The sequence below is a fragment of the Sinocyclocheilus rhinocerous genome, unplaced genomic scaffold (assembly GCF_001515625.1).
Source record: "Sinocyclocheilus rhinocerous isolate Xijiao unplaced genomic scaffold, SAMN03320098_v1.1 scaffold2046, whole genome shotgun sequence".
NCBI lineage: Eukaryota > Metazoa > Chordata > Actinopteri > Cypriniformes > Cyprinidae > Sinocyclocheilus > Sinocyclocheilus rhinocerous.
This window is the reverse complement of record NW_015639535.1, coordinates 530,534-548,571: the sequence shown is the minus strand read 5'-3', so window position 1 is coordinate 548,571 and position 18,038 is coordinate 530,534. Positions and strand designations below refer to the sequence as shown.

General features: G+C 36.3%; 1 protein-coding gene across 1 annotated transcript in view; it reads right to left on the bottom strand.

Moving 5' to 3' along the window:
- The window catches only part of LOC107751476 (contactin-associated protein-like 5), a gene marked incomplete at its 5' end in the record, with an annotated part of 64,974 nt that overhangs the window by 35,675 nt on the left and 11,261 nt on the right, over positions 1-18,038 (bottom strand). Inside the window, 6 exons of the mRNA XM_016567217.1 lie at positions 299-442; positions 1,571-1,755; positions 3,769-3,972; positions 8,839-8,986; positions 11,179-11,372; positions 13,012-13,122. Coding sequence (XP_016422703.1) covers positions 299-442; positions 1,571-1,755; positions 3,769-3,972; positions 8,839-8,986; positions 11,179-11,372; positions 13,012-13,122 — 986 coding nt within the window. The remainder of the gene's footprint in view (positions 1-298; positions 443-1,570; positions 1,756-3,768; positions 3,973-8,838; positions 8,987-11,178; positions 11,373-13,011; positions 13,123-18,038) is intronic.

The following is an 18,038-nucleotide window of genomic DNA, read 5'->3' as shown; positions in this document are numbered from 1 at the left end:
GTAACATTTCCGTCTCACGCTTGAGGTATTCGGCCAATCACAACGCACTGGATAGCTGGCCTATCACAGCACACCTCGCTTTTCAGAACGATTAGCTTTGTAAAAATCGACGCGTTTCAAAAAGGCAGGGCATAGAGGAGCAACAATAATGTACAGTATGTGGAAAATGTGTTTTTTGAACCTTAAACCGCATAAACACATTTCATTACACCAAATACACAAAATAATGTTCTTTTTAGCAACATCATATGACCCCTTTAAATGATCAATAATAAATGTACAAGATAAACGTCCTCACCACACTGTAGATCTGAGGTTTGCGTCGTTTGGCTAAATCGATGATGTTGACTCCGTTGTAGTAGAGGTTCTCCATACATCCATGGAAGTTTTTCCGCAGGAACGTGCCTGGTTTTCCGGGAAGAGGGATTCCTCCAAAGCTGAGCTTTGTGAAATGAATGGGAAAAACAACAGCGATGGAGAGGTTTTACAATATAGCGGGAAATGTGTCCAATCATTAGTCAAGTGATTTGGCGCATGAGGTGTTATGCTCTTAACTTATCAAAATTACATGATTAAGGTCACCATGTTTCCACTCTTTAAACCAACATGTTACAGGTAGACTTGGTCCAGTTTGCAGCATTTTATGCACTGTTTTTGAGGCAAAATAAAATAAAATAAAATTCAAATGTAGCTAATATTAATATTGAAATATATTATTATTATTATTATTATTACCACTACTACTTATAAAGCATATTTCATAAAATTCTCTTTGAAATGCAACATAATAAACAATATAAATTTATTTATCATTATTATTATTATTATTATTATTATTACTATTATTATTATTATTGATACTTGCATAGTGTATTTAATGGATTTCTCTTCAAAGTGCAACATAAACAATTTGCTGCACTTCTTTATATATAAAACATAAATAAAATTATTACAAATAGTAATTCACTTCAATGCACTTCAAAGTTTGGCTTAAACAATGTTTGTGTACTTGATTAATAATACATAATAATTTATTATTATATTTTACATTTTACATGCACTTCAAACCACAACATATAAACAATATAAACAACATAAATAGACAATGTAAACACAATTAAGTGAAAAGGAGATCAAAAGAAGAACAGAACTTACAGAATTGTCAATTGTATCAAATTATGAATTAATAATAAATAGATATATGTATTTAAGATCCTTTAAAGTAATACATAATAAGTACATGGGTCAAAGATGAAGAAGTGTTTAAGCATAAAAACAATAAGTGTGATACTGCTTTAAATTGTTGCCCCCCCTAACAAGGATTTCATTGGAGAAAAACTGCAGTCCAGGATGACTCATCAAACGTTTAAATCTGTTTTTCTGAAAAAGACTGTAAATTTAAAGATGCAGTCTAAGATCTGCTAAATATGAGGTGAGCTCAAACATAACAAGCCATGAAACTTGGGGTCTTCACTAAAAGTACTGTTAAGGATCTTTATATGGATCTGCTAATATACTGAGCAACAATGTAATGAATAAAACAAAATAAAGTAACCCAAATCATTCTCACCTCATAATCAACTTCCAGCGAATCATCCAGTCCACCCGTCCTCACGTGTTTGGTTAGTCTGCCCACGGTGAAGTTGATCTGTTTGTTAAATCGCTCAATCAGGACGGAGTGCCAGTGCTGGTCGTCCAGAAGACTTCCCAGAAACACAGAAACATGGCCGCTGCTAGGGTGCGTCTTAGCATCGTCTTGAGAGAAAAAAAGACATTTTTATAATATAAAAGTACTGAATTATATTTTAGTGTCATCGTTTATGTTCTTCCTTAGTATATCCATTTTTTTATTTTGAGAAATTTACTAACAACATACTGTGCAACGGTCTTATTTTAGTATTTTATATACTATTATAGTATTTATTAGTATTTTGAGTTAGCTTTTATTTTATATTTTCAGTATTTATTATATTTTTACTTTTATATTTTAAGTTTTAGTACTTTAATTTTGTGCTTTTATAATTTTTAGTTTTTTTATTTTTCTATTTCTATTTAGGTATATTATTTTCAGTTTTACTAATTTTAGCACTCCAACTTGCATTTTTTTTTTTTCAGTTTTCATCAGTTTTTTTTTTCTATTATTTTAGCTTTTCATATAATATTTAGATCTTATTTTTATTTTAATTAGATACATTTTTAATAGTTTTAGTTTTAATCTTATTTAACAATACCAACACTTACACAGGCGCACATAAATACCATTTACATCATGCTACTAAATGAAACCAAATTAAAATGTTCTCAGAAGCAAAGATTTTATCAGTTGCTAATTTTACAGCATCTTTATAATGGGCGACCTTAGAAAGAAAATTATCAAACGGTCTCTTTTTCAGCACATATTCTCAAAACGAGCCATAAATAGCTTAGGAAAGGTGTGCCTTGTGCGGTCTCCTCTGTTTGATCCTTCTGAACTTCCTGGAAAGAAAGCTGCTGTATTGATGATAAAAGAACAGAAAGAACAGCCTATCTAGACAAAGTGAGAAAAGCGTGTCAGGAACATGTTCAGCTCACATTTCACCACAAAATCAAAAGAAAGAAGTATGAAATTATATTTTGCATAAAGAAAAGTAAGCTTATTTTTAGCACCATTAATATTCGTTGAATTGTCACATTAATTGCATATCAATTAAGTACATTTTTTAATAAAGGAGAAACACCAAATTAATGGTGGCAGTGAATTTGAGAAAAAAAACTTAATAATATGCTTCATTTTCTTTAAGTAATTAAATCCTTTTCTGATTTTGGAGCGAAATATAAAACAGACACATTATAGTGAGATTTACCCATGAAGGAGACAATATACGGCATCTGAAATTAGCTTTGAGAGCTTTTTGTGGCTTTCAGATGCAAGATGAATGCAAATGTAAAAGAAAAACATTGTCCTGATAAACAGCATCAACATCATCTCGGTTCGGTATACTTAGCAATCAGGGCTTGACGCCGCTCTTAGCGTAACGTGCAGCTTATTCCATCTGATTGCTGGTGTTAATTGAACACGAGGCTCGGAAAGCGCTGGGACTCTACATTAGATCGCTCTTTGTGACAACTCGATACACTTATATGTGATTACGCCGCAGATTTGGCCTCTTAATCAAATCTTTGTTTCACAACTGCCTCTCATATGATTACGGTAAGATGCCACAATTGTGCCTGTGAACGCTTCCTCTTGCTGCAGTGATAGAAGAGCTCTACAAAACCCAAAGATGTGGAATAACCTAAACACATTGCTTTGAATCTCTCCAAAATGGGTGGTTTGTGGCTTTTAATCCACATATATTAGATCTGAGGATAATTTGGATGCTAGTGTACTGAAATGTTATTTTGTGCAATTTGCATACTATCTTTAATGAATGAAAACACAGATATAGTCCCTGGACACACGAAAGCAAAATTATTCGCACAATTGAGATGTGCTCCTAAAGATCATATTACCATAAAAAGCAATAAAATAATTAAAATAAAATATTTCCAAGTTTTAAAAAAAATGTAATTTGCACAATAGTTGACCTGAAAGAAAAAAAATTTAAATGTCTGCATCAGCGCCCCCTGTAGCAATTCTGAAAATGCATTACAAATACCTGCCACAATTCTGAACATGAAAATGTATGAAATCAAGCTTTTTCAAAGCATTTGTGGCCACAAGCTTGCGTAGAGTACATTTCAGGCCTTCGTTTTGAGTTTAAAAGGCTATAGAGAGCTCTCACTCACCCAGATTGATATGCAGGGCCAGTCGGCCCTTATGCAACTCTAGGGTGATGTAATCACCTCTTTGTCCCTCTCCGTGCACAAGGACCCCATCCGCACGCTGGCTCTTAAACCGTAGAGAGATGACGTCTTTCACAGTGCTGGTGGACTTCTGATTAAACCGGTACAGCAAAGAGCTCCTGCCGTTGAAGTCTGCAACATCCGACTCTGAGAAATGGAAGGGAAAAAATAATCCATCATAAATACTAAGCAACATAAACCTTATTTAGTTTCTTTAAAAAAAAGAAAATATTTTGTACAATTTATCAGTAAATGTTTATCTAAACAGTGTTTGCGTTCACATTCTTTTATAAACACAAAACAAATAAAAACAAAAAAGCAAAACTAAAACAATGTACAAAGCGCAAAAAATAAATAGAAATAAAAAAAATAAAACAAAGCACAACAAAACTAAAATAACACAATAACAAAAGCAAAGCAATAAAAGAAAAGCAAAACAAAAACAATAGCAAAAAAAAACAAAACAATGAAAAGCAAACAACAAAAACACACAGCAAAGTGAATCAAAGCAGCAAAAATAAAAACAACGGCAAGCAAAACACCAAAACAGCACAATGACAACACAACTATAACAACAATAACAACGAAAAGTTTAAGTAAAATAGCCCTTGAGCTCTAGTAAAACACTATCAAAATACAAAAGAAGATAAGAAGAACCAGAATGATAAGTAATAAGAGTCTTAAGAGTTAGGGTTAGTTTATTTGATCTTTTTACCTTCTTAAAAATTTTGGCCAGAATTTAAAGAAATATGAAGCCTGTCTTGAAGCAACCCTTCAGAACAAATTCTACCCTGGGCAGTAAAAGGCAGAAATGTGGATTTTGACCCGGGCTCAGAGTTCAGACATTACATTTTTGCTCTCTTTCTCCATCTCTCTCCTCACCGGATGCCGGAGTGCGAGAGACTGAAGCTAACTAGCCGTGACAAGCAAAGCCTCACAAAAAGCTCGGAGCCGTCTGCTGAATATAGAACTAACACAGAGGGTCCAGGAACATCAGCCAGCGCAATGAGGCTGAGTTACATAAAGTGGGGAGATCAGACGAGAATGTGTTTGGTTTTCGTTTTTTGCACGAGTTGACATCTTGATGGAGGCGCAATGCGTGTCAAGATGAAATGATAAGGAAATATAGCTTTATCTCAAAGTCTTTCAATCAAAGAGGCACAACAATCATCACCAAATAACCATAGAAGTTATATAAACGATGACCTTGAGAACTGAGAGGATAGAAAGAAGAGAAGTTGAAAATACTGCCAGGTTTAAAGGGGGAAAAAAACTAATGCATATTGCATAATCCTTCCTGAGGGCAAAGAACAAAAACAATGAAGTTCAAACTTGCGACTGCATCTGAACTCAGCCAGACGGCTTGCTAAACACAACACATGGTTGATTCACGTCATGATTGAATAATTTATTATTTAGGATTGTAGATGGCAAAATAAACTTATATTCTCTGTATATCTTACTGCCAGCATGAAATCTGGGTCCACAGAGATGAGAATAAAGACTTAATTGATAGCATACTCATTCAACGCTGATATTTCTCATTTCTCACATATTTCTTACGTATTTCAATTTCGTTAACTGAAATAATGCTGGAATAAAATATAAATATTTGATGAAATTACAAAGTAAAAACGAAAATTAGAAATGCTGTCTTGGCAGCTAACTGAAAAAAAGTTTTAGTTGAAACACTAAAATCACTAAATAATTACAAACTAAAGCAGAAATAAAAATAAGTTAAACCTAAATACTATTTAAAAAACTAATCAAAATGACAAAAGCACATAAAATAATAAAAAAACAACTATAAATAATAAACTATAAATAAATGTTCATTCAAAATATTAATAAAGACTATAATTATACATAAATAATATTAATATAACAATGGTTTCAATCAATCTCAGATGGATTATTCAGAAATATGGAAAATAATTGTTTGGGATTGACATTCAACACTGACTTAAAATGTATTTGAAATATGCTTGGTATTTCATTGATGTCTTTTTTATGTTTAATTAATGTTACTGATGATGGCCTTTAAATATGTCAAAGGATCAAAATGATATACACTGCAATAATAATAATAATAATAATAATAATAATAATAATGAAATCAGCAATGCTGATCTTGACAACCCATGGTATCAGACTGAAAAGAAAATAAACGCGTGCCATATTTTAAATCTTTTTGTTTCCAATAATTTTCTCAATCACTCAGAACAGAAAATGTGGGTGAAAAATGTGTATATTCTGTATGGGTCTTCTTATTGCTTAAGAGACACACAAAGTAGTCCGCAAACTCAGAATTAGACCTCACTTTATCTGTGGGTCTCTTGGTAGCATCAACACAGCGGTGCTCCAATGTGAATTAATGACTGTACAGGGACAAACACACACACTTATGCTCTTACTACACACTACCCATTTCAGTCATACACACACAAACAGTTTATACCATGAAGCCTCGGCCTTAAATTGCAGTTAGCAGCAGAGGCGCTTGACAGATTTAAAACTAATTGACTTCAGGAGCATTTCAGCAGTGCATGAATAAGGCCAACGCACCACCGAGGACGTCCGGTTTATCCCACAGAAGACAAATATGAAATACGTAGAAGGAGACCATGCCCTATACTGAATGTGTGCGTTTACTTTCTGTCTCTCTCTTTTTTAAGACTCATACATGTTTGAAATCACTTTACCCCCCGTTTGACGCCACCTTTTCTGTTTTCCCCTTACATGTCCTCTGTATTTTATTCCCTGGAGTTCGGTTAGCAGACATGTTCATATGTCCTTTGTGGTAACATTGAGCGCCGCTGTGTGAAGCCATTGTATGTTTGGCGCATACTAGCGCAGGGCTAATTATAAACATAATTACCGAGCACTAATTCACTCCTTGATTCATTCATGGCTCTTTTGGAATGCAAGCCGTGCTAATGCTGATGCTAACCTGCCAGCAGTCTGACTTTGAGAAAGCACTAGCGTCTCCGTTATCAAACCCTATTACTGAAATACCATGTGGTCAGCACCCACTTATCATGTTTGATCAACACGGTAAACCGAGTCACCCCCATCGGTGTCACATTCCGCCCTATCTCACGAAATTAACGTTTAGAGAATAAATATGGCGGTGATAGGTCGCCGAGTCAAGCTTTGAATTGACAATCGGTCTTGCTAGGGCACAGACTGCAAATACAAAGCACCTGAGGACAGACTGGGAGAAAGGAACAAGGAGGGAGTAGGGGAAGGAAAAAAGAAAGAAAACGAGCACTAGCAAGACTGTGTTATAAATATTTCAAGCGCAAGGCGTGTGGCGCTGGCTACCCTTGAGGTAACCGATTGATTGTTACTCTGCACTTTGATACCCAGGTCCAAACCAACTCAACCCGACTGCAGTAAAACAGCATTACAGTGAACTAGCCAGACTAGCTGAACTTTTGAAACCACAGCTTTCTTCCTTCAAGCCATATCAGTACGATTGTATGTGCAAGATGCACATAATTGTTTCATTTAATGTTCTCCCAACTCCAAAAGATTTGAAGAAAACCTTTCTGCACTGGAAATATGTGGAAATATATTGCTGCACTGATTTAGCTGGTTGGCTTGTACAACAAAGCTAAAATTTAAATAAAACTAAATTTCCCACAATTCTCTGTGGCAGCATAAAGGCCTGTTCACACTAGCAAAACAATTCAGTCTGATTTTCACATGCGATTTACAACGAAATACAAACAAATATGAAAGAAATGGCAGATAGGTTGTACAAAAACGCAAATTCACTCTCTGACAGTAGGTGGTGCTTTTAAAGCAGAAATACCCTATAAACAGTATTTACATGTTTTCAAACAGCAGTTCATATTTTTAAGTTTGCTGCGTCTATCAAAAAACACTAAATACAAGAGTACAAAGACAGCCGGTTACAAATTCTGAAACTGCTTTTTACTATTGCTTAGCCAAATTTACAAAATGTTACATTTATTCCAAAATAGTAACTCAAGACAGTAACAATTTAAACAATATATTTTATTTAAACAATTATATATTTTATTTTTTAACTGATGTTCAGCTGTTCTTTTTAATAATAAACTTATGATGCACCATTAACTAAATAAACCTACAGAGATGTACCATTAAATGAATAAGCTGATTGCTCACTAAAAAGCCCCAAAGATCATGTTTTAACGCCATTATATTGTTCATTCAGATTGATTCACGAACGCAGAACATGCATGAACACAACAGGTGAGATTTATCACATGAACCAAACACATCTAAACATAACCAGTCATAGCCAATCATATCGCGATAAAGGCATGCCTCCTCTCACATGACTTTCCCCCATTCATTCATAATTACCCCCCACCGAACTCACCACACACTTTAGGAGGTCTGATAAAACTCAATGGGCTCAGGGGAGGCGAGCGATATAGACTCCCGCTGTAACTTTACCTGCTGGTGTCGCTGTTGGACAGTGTTTCTTTAGAAAAATAAGTGATGTACATACTTCTTAATGTAATTTTTTTCTCATCCAATATTTTGAGGAAGCACTGCCTCCCTTACATTGACAACATGCAAATGCTCATGTCAGTTTGAACCAATGCATTAACAGTTGTAGGGATTTCTTAATATGAACAGACACTGATATCAGCATTCACAAGGTTTGCTAAGTAATCAAAGTCATTACACAGTCTTGAATTCAAATTAAAATGCTTATTGCACTAAATTTGCGCACTGAATATTTGTCTTGTTGTCAACAGAATGTTAGAGTTGCAATGTATTCTATATTGTGACATACATCCGAGTGAAATGACAGGGACTGAATGCAAGCTTTATAGGTGATTTTAAATAAATAAATAAACAAACAAAAATTAACATGAGCGCGGATGAATCGTTCACAATAAAATCAGTAAGATCCATTCAGAAAATAGATGGAATGAATTTCCACTTCATCCCAGCTTTAATTCTGAGTACATAAAGTACCAATTACATACCAAATGTACATTCAGTACTCACTGTATGCACAGCCATAGACCTCCACTCTGAGCCCCATCCATCCCCCGGGACTCCAGTCCACCGGCAAGAACCGCAGAAATCGTGTTCTTATGGAGTGTGAGAGCTTGTGGTGAACAGTCCCTTCTGAATTTGTATTTCCAGGGAAAGTCTACAGAAAGAAATAAAAATTGTTAGTTTGCCCAACAGTAACTTGTCCAAGATCTGGCCTTAGTATGTGCACTTCATGTGTTAATGAATCAATATAACATCAAACAAGGTTTTCCTGCTGGATGAAAGGCCTTTATAGAGGTGCAGCCATATTTACCGCCATTTGGTGAATTTCCATGGGCAAAAAAAAAACATTAATTTCAACAGGGAATTTATGTGATGAGAAATTTTGCATGAGGGTCAAGTCAAATTATTGCTAATGTGACCACACCTTAATGCTAATGTGTTACTTGCTTTCCTACATCTATTAACATCTTGTGAGTTAAGTTTTTGTAAACTTTGAGACATTTTCAAATGTATTTAGTGTCTAAATTGCAATTGTTAGCTTTGTACATTGTTGGCACTCCTGTGTTAATGTTTGGCTAGTTATCATGTGCTTCCTCATTCTATTTCTTCATTGACTGCCCTGATATTTGCTAATGAAGATCACTTATAGAAGTAAAAAAACTGATATTGAAGTTACTGGGAAAGTACGGTTAGCTTTCTGCAGGTACTTTAGCCAACTTAGTCTCAATTAGCATATAGGTTTACCTCAAAGACACTCTTCCAAAGTCAGAGAGTTGATTATCTATACATAGAGCTGAACTTTTGCCAAGCTGCATTTACCTAAGGTTTAAAAAACTAACACAAAAAGTTAGCGGGGCGCCGCTGGCAGCGTTAGTTTTTTAAAGCTGCACTCAAAGTGTCACTGCTAATCTAAACCTCCAGGTTTAGAATAGCTGGGGGTCCTACCTCGAGCTGTAGAGCCTAACAGAAAAATGGCACGACCAGGAGGCACCTACCGCTCTTTAAAAATGTTCCACGTCTTTTAATCTTCTACTCATTAAAATGCTTCACACCTTCAAAGACTTCCATTAAACTCTGTTCTCAAACTAATCAGCACCTTTTTTTCCTCCCGCTGGGTGGAAGATAAAAGAACCAAACATTAAACCATCAACAAACAAAAAATTTAATAAAAATAAAGTTGTAATGAGATGAATTAGCCGCAGACAATGTATACACCACCTCCACCTCCTCCTACGGCTCTCTGTGTTTGTTTAGCTCCGATGAATACATTAGCAGGAATCTAAGCTTTCGTAATGAGAGACGACGGAGATGGCAGGTTATATTTCAGTAATGTTTCGCCCCAGATCTCTTCGAGCCGGGCTAAATAAGAACGCCGGGGAATGATGGAGCTTTGAAATGACTAGTATTGATTCAGAAGAGGAGGGTGAAGCCCATTTGTTTGCCTGTAAGTGTGGAGGCAGTGCAACCACTGTCTCTTGTGGCGCAAGGGCCGTGCCGATCGATTCCAAAGTTGTCAAAATAAAACTACCCAAAAAAGAAAACGTAATTCAAGTTGGGCAGACAAGGATTTCAGCTGCACTGCCAGTGACCAGTGAGGTCAGGAGACCATGAAATAAGTTTTGGAAGGGATATAAAGCCACGTCACTCAAAATAGAGTGTGTATTTAATTTTAGTTTAGGCGATTAAGTGAAATTTAAGTCGGCAATTAAAATTTGAACATTTCGTGGGTGGCTGGTTTTCGATGTGTGGCGACAGTGTCTGACAGTGCATGGGAGGATGCATTAATTTATCCTAGTAAATTATTATGATTTCGTTAAAGACACAGATGCTTAATGATTATGGGTGTGCATGCATTTTATTCCAGTCATAAAAGCCCCCCTGATCCACATTATAAAGAAAGCTTTTACAGTACTTATTGCACCGGCTAAAGTACTAATGCATTATAAATAGGGCTGCATGATAAATAGCATGCAATTGTCATGCGCATCTCGTCAGTAAAGCCGTGTCTGTGATTAGTAGTAAATCTCCATCACCTGCTTTCAGATGGAGCAGCATTTAATACACAGAGCCATAGTTTGCTGACAAGCTACGCAATATCGCGTTCATAATCTAATGCGATTCATCTGCGATTATGAACGCGATTTTGCGTAGCTTGTCAGTGAGCTACGGCTCTGTGTATTAAATGTCGCTCCATCCGAAAGCACGTGATGGAGATTTACTACTAATCACAGAACCGGCTTTACTGACAAGATGCGCATAACAATCGCATGCGATTTATCGTGCAGCCCTATTTATAAATATAATAAAAGGCTGGGTTATTTTTATAAGAGTACTTGAATAACTCACCCCTATGTTGTCCTCGTGTCTGAACTGCTTCCAAGCTCTTCCTGTGTCACTGTACAGCAACATGTAACTCGTAACCCAATCAGGGCTCCCGAAACGACCCTGGGTCGCCACAGCTGTGACCTCGACCCGTTCTCGCAGATCCACCTGTAGCCATCGTAGCCTGTCTGTTTGTTCTGGAGTCCAGCCACCACCTCCTAACACAAAAACAGAAGGGGTGCATTGTAACTGAGTTCAGGTACAAGCAACAAAAAGATGCAACTTACCCTGTGTGAGTTTGCCAGGCTATAAGCTAATTTAAATTTTAAGTTGTGGTCACATTAGCAAAATTTAAAATTCTGCAAAATTTTGCAGGGAAAAAAGAAACGAAGCACTGCTCACACAGAAGTCACTTTCAAACCAAGTAACTTTGCATTGCTTAATGCGGCAAATCCCCATGACCAACTTGAACGTGTTGTGAAATTTGCAAGGGAAATCTTTCGCCATTGTGTGAAATTTCTGATTGCGTAGATTCTGATTGAAAAGTCTGGATTTTGTCCACGAGAATTCACTGAACAATTGTAATTGTGACCGCACTTTTAACTAAATATTTACACAAAAAAAGTATAATCACGCACAATGACTTTTGACAATGAACACAACAGAGTAATGAATTGTGAATATATTCGACTTGGTTCATTTGAAGTGAACTCTTAAAGAAGTATTTCACTAAAACAAACTATTTAAAACCTATTGATGACACTTATCAACTGACAGAGCTGTGTTTACAGTAGACTTTATGCATTCACAATTATATCAGACCACACCATGAATATGGCCATGAGGAAATGACATCATGATTCCCAATATTCTAAATAAATGACTCAATAAAATGATTCTGAATCCCCAAAACTTCTTGACAGAAAGAAACCTTGGATGTTTTAACTTTATGCCAGCTCACTTGTGCACAGCACAATGTTAAAAAGCAACTAAACATTGTGTTGTCAAGCTAGAATGCTATTTATAAGAAAAGCTAGCAAGCTAATGATAAAACAACTCTTTTGAAAACGGATACTGCCACGGTAGTGAAATTGCATTGCTACTTTTGGCTAGCTTCTGCTCAACACTGTAGTTAATTAAGAAATATTCCTTCATTAACAAAAGCTCAACTTTTAATTACAGGCAGAAAAGGTATTTGAAGCATTTAGCAGCCAGCCAAGCCTCAACTTCAGACAAGCCTGCCAAGTGAGCTTCTTTTAAGCCTGTCTGTTCACAATAATAAGCTCAGTAAATCTAACTTACATTGGCACTGTATCTATTAAAAGGCTGAGCAAATAGACAGCAAACCCAGCACTAGTCATAGCACAAGGAGCTGCTCCACTAACACAACCATACTGAGCCAAGCAGGTCGGTTTCACATGGGTGTTCCTGTCGCTGTCAGGCAGTAATTCACTATTTGGTCTGCTTTTGACCTGTAGGTCAACTAAATTTCAATCAAATCCATTCTAAAAGGCTGAGTAATGATGGCTAATACTCTATCACAAGTTGTACTGGGTATTTATCCCTGCTGTGCCATATCAAATGACAGATATTCATTTTTTGAATGCACTGGAATGGACTCCAGCATGAACTAGACTGATGCTGTAAAATGTATTTTTATGGTCTTACAGTGTTTTTGGACATTCAAATAGAAATACCTTAAAAATAAACAAAATAATTATTCCGTGTCATCATTTACATCAAAATTACTATTAGCATCACTGTACAATTCTGCTAATTAAAGTAATTTTATAGAAATCTGATATAATTACTTGGGTACTTTTCAACATTTTCACATTTTATGCTGGGGTTACTCACCATCTCTTCTGTTGAGCTTGGCAAAATATGGCAACTGACTGTTGGAGGAAGATGAGGAGCTCTGGAATGACGTGGGAGGAAGAGCAGAAACCAGTGGCCCATTGCAGTGATCTAGAACAGCAGGAAATAGATTAACCAATCAGAGTTGACATTCAAGGTTTGTGAATGACTGGTTTACTCTGGTTTAGAATGCCCACTTTTCATAAACCAATCAGCTCCCAATGGATAACAGATCAAGTCCTCTCCTTTGCATTTTACCCATTTTCCCCTTCACCCCTACAAGCATAACGTGGCTTGTGAATGTTTCAAATCTAGTAATTGTAATTGTTAACACCCTCAACCTTGGCAGAAGATACCAGTTAATGGACCAGAAGAAAGCAGTATGTGGTATACACAGGGTAAACTTTATTCATCCAGCAAAAAAAGGGGGACTTTCAGCATCCACTCCTCAGGTTAACGTGCGGAGCAAGATAATGATGAGAAAGAACGAGCAGAAAGGAGAGAGAGTGAGAAATCTGACAACAGCTCTCATTTCAATGTTTGAGAAAGCCACACCGATTTCTCAGCTAATTAACCTTTCAAATGCTTTCTGAATGAGCCTGACATCAAATAGCTTCACTCACGGAATTGCAAATGTATTCCAGACCAGGCAAAAGGTGAGACAGGGAGATGAGAGGGAGAAAGGCAGAGATAAAGAGATGGAAAAACATGAAATAGTGAGTATCCAGGTAAGGTCATAGGAAGGATAGAGACCGGTAGCTAGCCCCATCTCCTCTCTAACAACGGCTTTGAGAGACAGAGATACCTGAGCCAAAATGAAACATCCTCTGCTGGCTCAATGGTATATTTCGTTTGGGAAAAATCCCTAATAAACAGGCAACCTCCGAAGCAGGTTTCCTCCAGACGAAACCATTTAAAAACCCGCCCCATGATGCATTTTTCAACAGGGAGTCTCCTTCGCTGACTATCTCTCTATCTTTTCCTCTGCAAGCGTGTAAAGTGGGCAAATTGAGCATGTGATGTTTCTGAAACTCATAAATATGAATGATGGGAATGACTGACAGGGGTTTCCGCTTCTACTTGTGGTGATGGTAGTGTGGAGGAGATCGGCAACATTGCGTCCACCAGCAGAAAGAGACCAGATAAGATTTTTCCTTGAGCGGAAGGGAAGTGAAAATGATCTAGTGGCTGCCAAGCACCTGGTGCTCTGATGGTACAAGAGATGGGAATCCATACAGCATGACCATAAACCAGCAGCTTCATTTCTTGAGATGTTTGTGGGCGCTTGCACATGCGGCAAAGCTCTGATGGAGCATTTGATGGACAGGAATGTGTACAACTCTTTTGAGCGGGAGGAAGGAGCTGTGTCAATTTGAAATCACGCAGGATTTCTGAAAACACTACTGGATCCTACTCTGGCCAATGTTGCAGCAAAGTTTGTCATTTTCCAAAAGTTTTTCCTTCTACAACCTTGTGATATGCTATCCCCTTTGAAACAGCTGATTCACCACTCCTACAAAACTACAAATCTATTTGTTACTGGTGTAACTTTTGGTTGTATGACTGAGTGCCACTTTCGCTGAACCTTGCTTCTTCTACATATTTGCAATGCACAATGCCATATGAAGCCAATCGATCCACAGCACTCGATTATGCAAACTCAGAAGTGCCCTAACTCTGTGGGTATCCACAAATGTTATTCGGCGATTGGAATGTTTTGACCTTTAGGTCTTTATTTGGCTGAAGAGGTCGAGGTTAAAAACCACTGCAGTTGATAAATGAAATTTATGGATAGCTGGAGAGGTTTTCAGAGAACGATGTGGATCCATTAGTCCAAAGGGCATTGTGCATTGCAAGGACGTAGGAGGAGGAAGGTTCTATGAAAGTGATGCTCCATCAGGCAACAAAAGTTGCTGCAACATACTCGGCATTGAGTGTCCTTTACCTATCCTAAGTTGGATACATAAATTTTTTCTACAATACACCCATGACTACATAAGACACTACATGGGAAAGATTGGAATCAACATCCATCAGCAAGGTCATGGTCTCAACACCAAATAAGTTCTTGCAGAATACTCAAAGTCCAAATAATGAGTTGTTTCGTATCGCCTACTTTTTTAGTCTTCAGAAATAAAGTTCCCCAGAGGGGGCTGGGTGGGAATATTGCTCAGATCTTGCTCTTTCTTAGCTCAGAAGACATAAAGAAATTAGTTTTCAGTCATGCATCAACGTATCTCCTAGAAGACAAAAAGTGATCACAGGAACCTTCATCAACCTTTCAAGATGAGAAATGCTTGAGTTCATATTGAGATCTCTGACTTTTGGTTGCTTAAACTATTCTTGGGTTTGACAAATCTGAGCATAGTTTGAGACATTGTTGAGATCTTTTTCTTGGGAGCACAATCTGGGGGACAAGAGACTTAAAACACTCATTTGCTCTCCATTTAATCTAGTTTCTGTTTAGGAGAAACAATTGAAAAGTTAACAAAGAGTGATTTTACCTTTTCTATTGGTCTACAAACGGTTAATCAAGGAAACAAAAAACTGCCTATTTCAACTCTAATGTTTGAACTTGATTTTGAAATTGCTTGAACTGCCAATCATCAGAATAACAATTTATTCTAATCAAATACAATGACCTGATTGCTGCATACATAATTGGTTAATCATGCTAATATTAATCTCAGCTTAGCTTATTAATTAGTGGAAATGAAGTGTACTCATGTATGCATGTAATTAATAAAATTATTTAACGAATCGAGAACAGTGTTCACTTTTTTTTAATAACAATTCATGACAAGAGCGAAAGCCAAAGGATGTTAGCACACACACAGGGCTGCGTGTTGAACTGTAAAAAAAACAAAAAAAAACATTGTTTTTCCTCCATTTGACAAACACACTATGCGTAATTGTTTCTACCGGGATCAGACGGATGCTCGGCATGAATACAAAGAAGGGTTGGACGGGTAGGGGAGATTAAATTTTTATGTTTACCTTGGAAATTCTCCTAGTCAGCACTGCCAGATCTACTGACATATGCATGCTGCGAAATTAATGTTTATGGGAGGAAAACAACTCAGCAGCACTGGTATTAGCTTGAGGATAGGTCGTCTAATTCGTCATTTTGCTTGTTAGACAGTCGGATGGCGTAAAATGTTCGCATTGTAACAAAGAGTTGGTTGTTATTCAGAAACGTTTACAAAAGCAATCTCTCAGAATCATATAAAACATCCATTTGACATTACTAACTCAATTCTCTACTGTTCGCTACTCCTTGGAGTGTTTAAGACTCAAACCTTTTAAGCAAATGCAGTTTGGAAAAACGCGTATGTTAGGCTATTAGCGGACGCAAGAATCCAAGAAATAGCATTTCTAAGCCAAGGTTTTTTTTCCTTCTCCCGTGTGGTATTCTTACGCTTTATTAGACGTAAAAGCAGCCCGGTGCAAACCCAGCACGACAGTCCATTTTTCCTGACCCCAGCTGCGCTTTTAAGAGTCCGCACCTTTAATGGAATCCCTGGATGTCCCAGTGCATCTGCGCTGTGACAGAACATGTGATTTCTAATGCAGTTTTAAAGAAGCTTTTCTCACACTGAATTGAGTCCGGTGCCTCCAACAAACTTTTCCAATGGAGGCATAAAGAGTGAAAGGGGGATGGGGTGGTTAGATGGAAGCAGAAAATGCAGAATGCCTAGTCATCTGTGAATGGACACCTACATCCTGTAGAAAGTGTGAAACACTCATTTAAATCCTGTTGGAGAGTTTGCACGGTCCCGAAGTGTCCCAGATCTCTTTGTACACAGAACACAATCCGTCCTCTGTGGATTAAAGCTTTCTTTTCCGAATACCAAAACTTGTATTCAGACACTAGTTAGTAAGCCAAAGTCTTCAACATTTAACAGTGGTGAAATACATAACGTTATGAGAATTTTTGTTTACAAAATGTGCCATTTGACTTAAAAAATGAAGGCACTAGCTAGAAAAAAAAAAGCCAGAAATGTTAGACAGCAAATGAATTAAATTAAATTAAATGACACAAAACACTAAAGGTTACTAAACTAGCCTAATAAATAAATGAAACATAATAAAAAGTTAATCTAGCTCAATATTCAAGCAGAATATTATACTTCTAAATTAACTAAATGGCAACAAAAGCTATTTATTTAATAAACAAAATGAAAATTAATAACAGTTACAAAACATAACAAATAATCAATTTAATCAAGCTCCATATTCATGTAGAATAATACCCTTGTTATTTAGCAATACACTTTCAAAAGAAATTAAATACAATAAAATTAAACTAATAAAGATTACTAAACAATACAGTAAATAGAAAACTATATATATATATATATATATATATATATATGCACCTTTTTCAATTGGCTATATGATTCTATTAAATAAACAAACAAACAAAGTCAAGTTTGTAATCTTTTGTATTGCAAAACCAAGAAACTGCATGACCTCAAAAAAAAAAAAAGCCAAATACTGAAGTTTTTTTTTTTTTTTTACGTTAAAAAGTTTATGTATACAGACAAATCAACTGTAAAACAATTCGATGGTGCTATCAAATCACTTCTGTTAATTTAAAGCTAGTACATTTGATGACTGTAGTGCAGAAATTACACACTTCAGGAAAAAAGAAAAAGAAACAGATACTGATCTGGGCCCATATTCACAAAACATTTTATCTTACCACTAAGAGTTCTCCTAAATAGCAGTAAAAAAAATTAGCTAAGAGCTTTCTCTTAAAACCTATTCACAAAGCTGCTAGACAGAAGTCTTAAATTAAGAGTAAGGGCGGGGTTGACCTTGTTGCTATGGATGTCAGCATACTTACTAACTATGTACACAGTGATTGGCTGATAGTCTCTGTCAGAGATGTATTAATAGAAATATTGTAGAGCGCAATATTATGTTGCCATATTCAAATAAAGGTTTTAAAATAAAAATGTTAATTGCCACATTCAAATAAAGATTTTAAAATGCAGGCTAAGTGTCACTAATTAAACAAGTAT